Source organism: Prunus avium, chromosome 1, assembly GCF_965620075.1.
Source record: "Prunus avium chromosome 1, drPruAviu1.hap1.1, whole genome shotgun sequence".
Taxonomy (NCBI): Eukaryota; Viridiplantae; Streptophyta; class Magnoliopsida; order Rosales; family Rosaceae; genus Prunus; species Prunus avium.
Window position 1 is genome coordinate 14,077,924 of NC_142284.1, and position 9,884 is coordinate 14,087,807.

The 9,884-nt window shown below is 41.2% G+C and overlaps 1 protein-coding gene across 1 annotated transcript; it reads left to right on the forward strand.

Moving 5' to 3' along the window:
* The first annotated feature begins 1,904 nt into the window (after positions 1-1,904).
* Positions 1,905-4,853, forward strand: SHM4 (serine hydroxymethyltransferase 4). The gene is made up of 4 exons (XM_021978975.2): positions 1,905-2,687; positions 3,574-3,964; positions 4,073-4,174; positions 4,339-4,853. Exons 1-4 carry the CDS (start codon positions 2,010-2,012, stop codon positions 4,581-4,583), a joined length of 1,416 nt encoding a protein of 471 aa, XP_021834667.1. The 5' UTR covers positions 1,905-2,009; the 3' UTR covers positions 4,584-4,853.
* The last annotated feature ends 5,031 nt before the right edge of the window (positions 4,854-9,884 follow it).

A 9,884-nucleotide genomic window follows, 5' to 3' on the forward strand; every position in this document is an offset into this window, starting at 1 on the left:
CAGACCCTCTCACCTAAACACGTTGAATAAATGACCCACTAAGCAGAAAACCACATGGTCTAGCCCAATTGCTAGAAATCATAACTACTATAGGTAGGGGTGAGCCTTCCACAACCTCACATGCCGATCCGGCTCAACGAAGGCACATATCGTGCCACTTTCATGTCCTGTCGTGCCACTTTCATGTTAGGACATGTCATGGCCCTTTGGGCGATGCCCAAAGTCACACATCAAAACTACAACACAAGGTGCTCTACCCTAATTGTTTATAAATATGGCTTTTGTTCCAATGCACTAGGTAATAGTAACTTGGCACTAGAATCCTTACTCTGCCCAATTACTTAATATTCTCCATAATTCAGCTAACTTAAGTATCGGAAAGCCTTTGGCCGGTACCACACCGATGCCTAAAATTTCACCATTTTTCTGCTCCTCTTTGTAGATCCACATAATATCCTCCATATATGACATAAGGCCCAAGCGACCGAAGGCTGATTATCTCTAAGTTGGGTCCATTAGTGATCATCCTTTCCTTTTTGGTGAAGTAATCATCAATTTTTAGACATCAACAACTCATTATGTTTTCAAAGATTTTTTTTTTTTTTTTTGCCAAATGTTTTCAAAGAAGTTAATTTCATGGTTGATGTTTTAACTTCATTTGGTCATTATTTTGAGCCTTTATTTAGAAAAAAGAAAAAGATTTGGTGAGAAAGACAATTAAAAAAAGGGAGTTTCACTAAAATACCCAAAATGGGGGCTGAAATTATAAAAATACCCAACACCCAAAACACTTTATAAACATACCCAAAACTCATCATTACACACACTCAAAACCCATTTATAAACATACCCAAAACCCATCATTACACACATACCCAAAACCCATTTTGGGTATGTTTCTATGTTTAAATAGTGCTTGGGTATTTTTATAAATACATGTCTAGGATTGGGTATTTTTATAAATATCTATTAAAAAAATGGGTTTATTAACTCAAATGGTCCCTAAATTTATAAACGATTTGCATTTTGGTTCCTTAACTAAATTACTCGTTCAAATGGTCCACATACTCTTTATTATTCGAGGAATTGGTCCCACCGTTGCATTTTGTCAATGTTGTCGTCAAATGTAGGGTTAAAATCGTCCACTTTTCTCTAGCTTCTTCCTCATCTTCCCCAAATTGAAAATCTAAGTGCATAGAGGAAGAGATCCAAATTGAAACCCTCATTGTCCCTCTTTAAAACTATGCTCAATCCATCCATAGTCTCTTAAAAACCGATTCTTTCTCGTTGAAACCTACCTCACCACCAGTATTCATTAGTTCGATCTCACAGCAACAAAAGCAAGAGAAAAGCCACCCTGAATGGAGCTGACGCTGTCGTTGTCAAACCCAAAACTAGGTTGTGTTTCAATTGGAGAGAGAGAGAGGGAAGGGGCTGGATACGTTTCTTTTCTTAAGATCTTTTTTAATTTTTATGTTATTTTAAATGATTTTTTAGAGAAGGTTATTTTATCATATAATGAATTTTAAGTTTTTTTTAAAATGAGCTATGAAAAAGATGCATATACCCTTCTTGTACCCCTCACGTGTCATTCACATGACTAAACTCAAAGAAAATGTAACTGTGGGACTAATTTGCCAAATAATATAGAGTATGTATTTCATTTGAACAAATAATTTTATTAAAGGACTAAAATGCAATTCGTGTATAAGTTTAGAGACTATTCAAGTAAAAGTAACTCAGCCTCAAAGTGTGTGCATATATAGTAAAAGTAACAAAAAAACAAACAAACAAAAAATGCAGACTGATCAAGCCACTCCACAATCCACATCTGACACCAACCACAGAAAAATCACAAAAAGGCCAAAATGGTAATTTCATAATATTCAACTCCTATAAACCTCAGTTGTCAGTTTGCCACCACCACACCAGACCACACCACACCACCCATCTCTATCCTCTTCCTCTACTTTCATCACCATCTTCTTCGTCTTCTCCGATCTCTGCCAATGGAACCAGTGAACGACTGGGGCAACTCTCCCCTGGTGACCGTGGACCCAGAGATCCACGATCTCATCGAGAAGGAGAAACGCCGCCAATGCCGAGGGATCGAGCTCATTGCCTCCGAAAACTTCACTTCCTTCGCTGTCATAGAGGCTCTGGGCAGTGCCTTAACCAACAAGTACTCTGAGGGCATGCCCGGCAATCGCTACTACGGCGGCAACGAGTTCATCGACGAGATCGAGAACCTCTGCCGATCACGTGCCCTCCAGGCCTTCCACCTCGACGCCGCCAAATGGGGCGTCAACGTGCAGCCATACTCCGGTTCTCCGGCCAACTTCGCCGCCTACACGGCGGTGCTCCAGCCCCATGACCGCATCATGGGATTGGACCTTCCCTCCGGCGGCCACCTCACCCATGGCTACTACACTTCTGGCGGTAAGAAGATCTCCGCGACCTCGATTTACTTCGAGAGTCTGCCTTACAAGGTCAATTCCACAACTGGGTTCATTGATTATGACAAGTTGGAGGAGAAGGCCTTGGATTTCAGGCCCAGGTTGATCATTTGCGGTGGGAGTGCGTACCCGAGAGACTGGGATTATGCAAGGTTTCGCGCTGTTGCGGATAAGTGTGGTGCGCTTTTGCTCTGTGACATGGCTCACATTAGTGGCCTTGTTGCTGCTCAGGTATGTGCCTTTTGTGGTCTTTGTTGGTGGGATTTGGATATTTTGATTGATTGGATTTGCTTTGCGTGTTGTTAGATCTGATGGGTTTTGCCTAATTTTTATATTCTATGAATTGGATTTGTGTAGTTTACTTGATTTGGTTTAGCAGATCTGGTTTTGACTTCCGGTTATGATCTATATTCACTCCCATTTGTTCAGAAGATCCACTTTAAATGTCTTGTGATATTTTTGATGTACTTCTCAATGCTTTCACTATGTATTTGTGATTCTGTGTAGATCTTGATCTTTGAAACTTTGAAATTCTTTTTCTTCTTTTTTGTTTGTAGCTTATAGAGTTTCATTGTATTTTTAGTGCAAGGGCACAGTTATGTTTTTTGCTTTGAGAATTTGATCCTATCATTATTCACATGCAATGTCATGCAGGTTCGGATCAACACTTGAGCCATCACTAGGATGCAAATAGAAATGGATGTAAATTGTAAAATGTGTTCTTGAGGGGATGAAAATGGAAAACTAATTTTCTTTTAGTTAATTAAATATGAAGTAGATCTGCACTGCACGTTTAGTTTTGGTTTTGCTTGTTTTCAAAATTTATGGATCTGCTATGGCAGGGCTGGTAATGGATTATGACTTGTGTCGTTTTCTTATATCTGTTTTTCTTTTTTCTCATTTTTAATAATAGATTAAAATCTCATAAATGGTTCAAAATAAGATCTATAGGAGGGCTAAATTTCATTTTCAACTGTAAATTGCATTGGGGTTATTTTTGTGCTTTTCACCTAAAGGGTGCAACCTTGTTTGGATTATTGAATTGCTGGCATTGCTGTCCTCATAATAGATTGCCTCTTCTTACTCTGTTTTTCTTTTCCTCTTTATTTGGATATAGGAAGCTGCAAATCCCTTTGAGTACTGTGACATTGTCACAACCACAACCCACAAGAGCTTGAGGGGTCCTAGGGCTGGTATGATCTTCTACAGGAAGGGACCTAAACCACCCAAGAAGGGCCAACCCGAGGATGCAGTCTACGACTTTGAAGACAAGATCAACTTTGCTGTTTTCCCCTCCCTTCAGGGTGGTCCTCATAATCACCAGATTGGTGCCCTAGCTGTTGCTCTTAAGCAGGCCATGTCACCAGGGTTCAAGACCTATGCTAAACAAGTCAAGGCCAATGCTGTTGCCCTTGGAAACTACCTGATAAGCAAGGATTACAACCTTGTCACAGGAGGAACAGAGAACCACCTTGTTCTGTGGGATCTCAGGCCACTTGGGTTGACTGGTAAAGTGTTGAACTTTTTCCATCTATAAACGTGATGATCACACAGATGTTGCTGTTGTTTTTGTTTTCCTTGTGATACAATTCTAACTCCTTGATGATGTTCTTCAGGCAATAAGGTTGAGAAGCTTTGTGACCTATGCAACATTACCGTGAACAAGAATGCTGTTTTTGGTGACAGCAGCGCCTTGTCTCCTGGAGGAGTAAGAATTGGTAAGAACTGCTATACGAATTGGCTTTTCCGTTGTGGATAAGAATTATAATGTATTTGATAGAAAACAAAGTTCTGCATAGAATGAAGTACCACTGTTTACTTATTGACCATAGTAGTGCTGTATTCAACAATCTATTAATTGGCCGTGGATGTTTGAAAACAGGTGCTCCGGCCATGACTTCAAGAGGTTTGGTTGAGAAGGACTTCGAGAAGATCGGGGAGTTCCTTCACAGGGCTGTAAGTCTCACCTTGAAAATCCAGAAGGAGCATGGGAAACTACTGAAGGACTTCAACAAGGGTTTGGTGAACAACAAGGACATTGAAGAACTCAAGGCTGATGTTGAAAAGTTCTCAGCCTCATTTGAGATGCCCGGTTTCGTCATGTCCGAAATGAAGTACAAGGATTAGGCTTAGGTAACCAATATTTTTATAATTTTCACAAATATTTCTGGGTGTCACCTCACTTTGTGTTGATCAGAAAAGGAAAGGAGAAAAAAGCCTCGTCTTGTTTTCATGTCATAGATCAGCTGTTTGTTTTTGGTTTTTCCCAATATCCTTTTACAAGTTTCGATGTAATGTGTTACGAGTTTGAGATAAAATCCTCTCAGTAACTAAATGCGTTACTTCTGTATTCTCTTGTTCATCTACAAATAAACAATGAATTCTTATTTTATTAAATTTTTGGGTAGTGAAAGATGAGCTGATGGTTTTGTGTACTTTATTTTCATGTAATTAACTGTCTGTTTTCTCCAATTTTCATTAAATTTCTGCAATTCACAAAATCGAATTGTTGAACTCATCTGTCGATATTCACAAGTGATATTATTGCCAGTTCCAAACTTTTCACTGAAGATCACGGGCTTTTTCCACCCACCGCCTAAAAATAAAAGAAAATTGAATTATTTAATTACCCACTATGTTCCAGAATACCCTGCTTGTCTCGACCAATGCATTCTCGAAGTCCACAGTTAACGAGATACGGTACGGTCATAATACATATACAATACACAGTACGGATGAGTATTACTCGGAATTTTTTTAAAATAAAAGATTCCGCCATTATATTCATTTTTAAAATTATTTTTCCAATTTTTATTATTTTTGGTCCTTTTGTCAATTGTAGGTGAAAATACGAGTAAAATATGTTCACTTTTGTGCATTATTGCAAAATATGTATTATTTGTGAAAAATATGCATGTGCGTAGGATTTCGAGCCTCTGCATTTAGCATCGATGCATTTACACTTATTTAAATCATTTAATTAATATAATGAAGTTACTTATTCCACGTCACCATAATTATACTAGATTAAGAACTCACCTTGTGTAGCATATCACTTACCCCTAATGAGCTCTATTTTATTTTAGGTTTAAGCAACACCCCTTTCATCCTCCCCACGTCTTCTATCATACGCTCTCTTTTATGATTAGAAAAAAAAAAGTAAATTGCCGTACACCCCCCCGAATTAGGACCCTAATTGAACTTAACCCCCGGAATTAAAAAGTCAGCCAATTTAACACCCGAGTTTGAAGAATATGATGCAGATGTTGAGTTTGGGGAAGAAGTAGAGGTTGAAGAAGTTGATGAGGATGAAAAAGTTGATGAGGTTGAAGAAGGTGATGAGGATGAAGAAGTTGATGAGGAAGATTAAGAGTACAAAGAGACTGACTTCGAACAATCTGATGAGGAAGATGATAAAGGCTTTCATAGGTATGTGGTAATTGAGGATGTTAAGGATGATCACAAAGAGCCGGGTGAAGTTGAGACTGATGAAGAGTACAATACAGAGGATTTAGATAGCTTGACTGAAGAAGATGAAGAAGAAGATGAAGAATAAGGCAAAAGGAGGAATAGAGAACTTAGAGCACCAAAGTTTAAGCAATACAATAAGGCCCATGACTTCTTCTTGGATCCAAAGTTCTATTTGGGAATGGAATTTCCTACAATTGGGGATTGTTGGCAGGTTATTAGATACTATAGTGTTGCATATGCTAGAAAGATAAGATAAAAATGAATCTTATAGGGTGAGAGTTGTGTGTGAAGGTAAGCCTGAGGATTTGGAAGAAGAGGAATGGGAAGAGGAATGTGAAAAAGAAGATGTGAATAAGTAAGAAGATGTGAAAAAGGCATGTCCTTGGATGTTGTTTGCTTTATTGGTTGGAAAATGCCCTACTGTGACAATCAAGACTTACACACCCACTCATACTTGTGGTAGAGATCAGACAAGTAGGTTACAACTTCAAGTTGGTTGGCAGAGAGGTTTAATGAGAATCTGAGAGAAAATCCCAAGATGTCAGTGAGTGATTTCATGTAGTTAGTGAGGAAAAACTATGGTCTTGATGTCACTAGGGATCAAGTGTACAAGGCTAAATCCCAGGCTAGAGAAAGGATACAAAGGAACATTACACATCAATATGCTCAATTGTGGGATTATTGTGAGGAACTCAATAAGCCAAATCCAGGAAGTACAGTGCTTATGAAGACTTCATTGAGGGGGAATGAGCCATATTTTGAGAGGATTTACATATGCTTTGCTCAGTTGAGGAAAGGCTTCATTGAGGGATGTAGGACATTGGTTGGGTTTGATGGGGCACACATTAAGAGACCTCACCCAGGCCAAATTCTAATTGCTGTTGGGATTGATGCCAACAATGGCATGTTCCCAATAGCATATGCAGTTGCATAAACAAAAATTAGATCTACATGGACTTGGTTTTTAGAGATTTTCTTTCAGGATATTGGCATTACAGCAGGTGGACCGGGTTGGGTCTTCATTACAGACAAGCAAAAATATTTGGGTCAAGCAATTGAGAGCTTGAAGCCAGAAGCTGAACACAGGCACTATGTCAGACATTTGCATAATAACTTCAAGAGTGCTGGTCATAGCGGTTTAGCACTTAAGTAGGCATTGTGGGCTGCTGCTAGGTCTACAACCATTCCATGGTGGGAAGCTGCAATAAGGAAGATACTAGAAATTTCAGGACTTGCTCATTCATGGCTTCTAAAAAGGCCAGCCAAACATTGGAGTAGATCTTACTTCACAACTGGATCAAAGTGTGATATTCTATTCAACAATCTCTGTGAGTGTTTCAATGCAGCTATATTGGATGCAAGAGACAAACCCATAATCACAATGCTTGAAAGAATAAAAACTTACTTGATGTTAAGGATGACAAGGCAGAAAAAGGTTAAGTGGAATCATAAAGTTGGGCCAAAGGTGTTTAAGATTATTAAGAAAAATATTCAAGACAGTGGGACTTGCATTGCACAAAATGCTGGAGGAGGGAGGTTTCATGTGACTCATATGCATGGTGGACAGTATGCTGTGAATTTAACTAGGCATACATGCTTATGCAGAAAATGGGACCTCTGTGGCATTCCTTGTTGACATGCCATGCCATGACTGCTATTTCATGACAACAAAGAAGCCCAATGCAGTTTGTGAACCCATGCTATAAGAGACAGACATATGACAAAGCCTATGGTAATTACCTTACACCCATGCCTGGCTAAGAGTTATGGGTTAAGATAGGGCACATGCCCATTAAACCAACCCCTCTTTTTTATTTTTTTTATTTTATTTTTTATAATCATAAACAAAGTGGAAGTCCCTAGAAGTCATGAAACATAGAAGTCGATGAGATCCCAAGGGGTGCAACTAAACTAAAGAGGTATGGCATAGTTGTGCACTACTCAGTTTGTGGAGTAGAAGGTTGTTGACACCATAACTGACCAAGCAACTAGAAGACTAGAAGGAACTCTAAGCAAAGCAAGAGGAGTCCCACATCGGAAAACAACAAGAAGTGAAGGCTCCCTCTCACCTATAAAAGCATACCACTCTCCACTTAAGAGAGGATCCGAAACTGAGCTGGGTTCCCTCTTCAGGACTCTCCTATTAGTCTGGCCTCCGAGTCCTGGGTCTCCAGACCCGGGGACTTGACACCTGGGCTCCAGACTCCTAACTTTGTACCTTAGGCCCTAGGCCTTCTTCCAGTTATCTTTGGGTCTAATCCCCTTGTACAAATGTAAACAATATCATAATGAGAACATCTTCTCTGTGGACGTAGCCCATTCATTAAGGGTGAACCACATATATCTTGTCTTTTGTATACTCATAAATTGGCCAAGTCCTCACATACATGCTGAAGGTCCAAACCTTCACCCATCATCCATCACACCTCATCACTAAGTTGGACTCAATAATGGCCCAACCATTTTGAGCATCAACAGTTTGGCGCCGTCTGTGGGAATTGACACAAAAGGCTTCTGTCGTTCTTCCCTTCTCCAGTGCTCTTCGGCACCCATACAATCAACATCACCTAGGCTGCCGTTAGGCAATGCCTTACTGGAGCCACCTTGAATGCCAGGGCAACAAATTGCAGAAGACAATATTTTAAGAAAAAGCCAATCAGTGTGGCTATACTTTGCATGGCTTGCAGGGCCAACCCAACATCTCAGTTCAAAGTACCGACCGACACTTCTTTGAAGAGTAAAAATATGGGGACTTGAGCTTGTCCCACAAGCTCCATCATTCAGCGTGCGCTGCCTTCGGCACCCCACCATACCCTTGCCGAACGGCAAGAGCCGTGCAGAAGGAAAAATGGTCACGATACCCTTGCTTGGCTGACCCAGGTTCTTTACAACAGTACAAGAGACCCCAGCCTTAGCTCCGAAGGTCTATCAGTCGGAGCTTGTCGAACGAACTTGAGTCTTCTCCTCGCAAAAACCCTTGCAGCCATCTATCTATCTTTCAAAAGCTCTTGCCAAAGACACCCCAGCTCTTGCAAAAGCATTTGAAACCTCACGGCACCAATTGAAGCCAAGAGAAATCGCGAACGCCTTGAAGGACCAGCTAAAAACTTTGCCCACACTTCAGAAGGATCGAAAGGCTCCAATCACTTCCTTGCCGTCAGTCAAGGACCCAGACCCTAGACGGTCCTAAATTGGATGAACCCCCATCCACGAACAAATGCTGAACGGCACCACGGACCCAGCTCCAACTCGATGCAAAAACTAGGCACCTAGACCCACTCCTCGCCGAAGACAGATCAGCCCCTCACCAAAATACCCGCGAATATCTCTTGCCGATCGGCACCTCCTCCGAGCTGAACCACGGACCCAGCTCCGAGCTTCCACCAAAATAAATAAATAAATAAATATTTTGGAGCCTAGCTTCCTTGCCGAACGGCAAGGAGCATGCAGAAGGTGAATGAGTGACTTACCAATTTTTGGCTGACCCAGCCCCTCAAGCTAAAAGGTGACTGCAGGTCTTAAGCTAATAGGGGACTTGCACCTCCTCTCCCCAAACCCTGGCCCTTATCTCCAATCTTTGGACTCCCTTACCGAAGGTATAAAGACCCTAGCTATAAAAGCACAAGGGCCCAGCTACAAAAAGGCTCCAGCTACGTTTCAAAAACGGAAGGACCCAGCCTCTAAAAATCTGAATCTACCCTCAAAACCCTAGCCACCACCTGGGTCAAGGAGGCTTGCTGAAGCCCAGCTTTGGAACCCGGCCCCAAGGCCATTGCTCAAGCCCAACATCGCATAGAACTCCATTGCTGAAGTTTCAAACACACCTCCGCGCCACCTTGGCCTTTCTACTAAACGAACACTCGGACCCCCATGGACCCAGCTCGTAAAGTGCTCCCCAAGACACCCTCGCCAAATCTGGAAGCCCCCAGCCCCCGCTGAAGCCCAGCTCCACAGAGC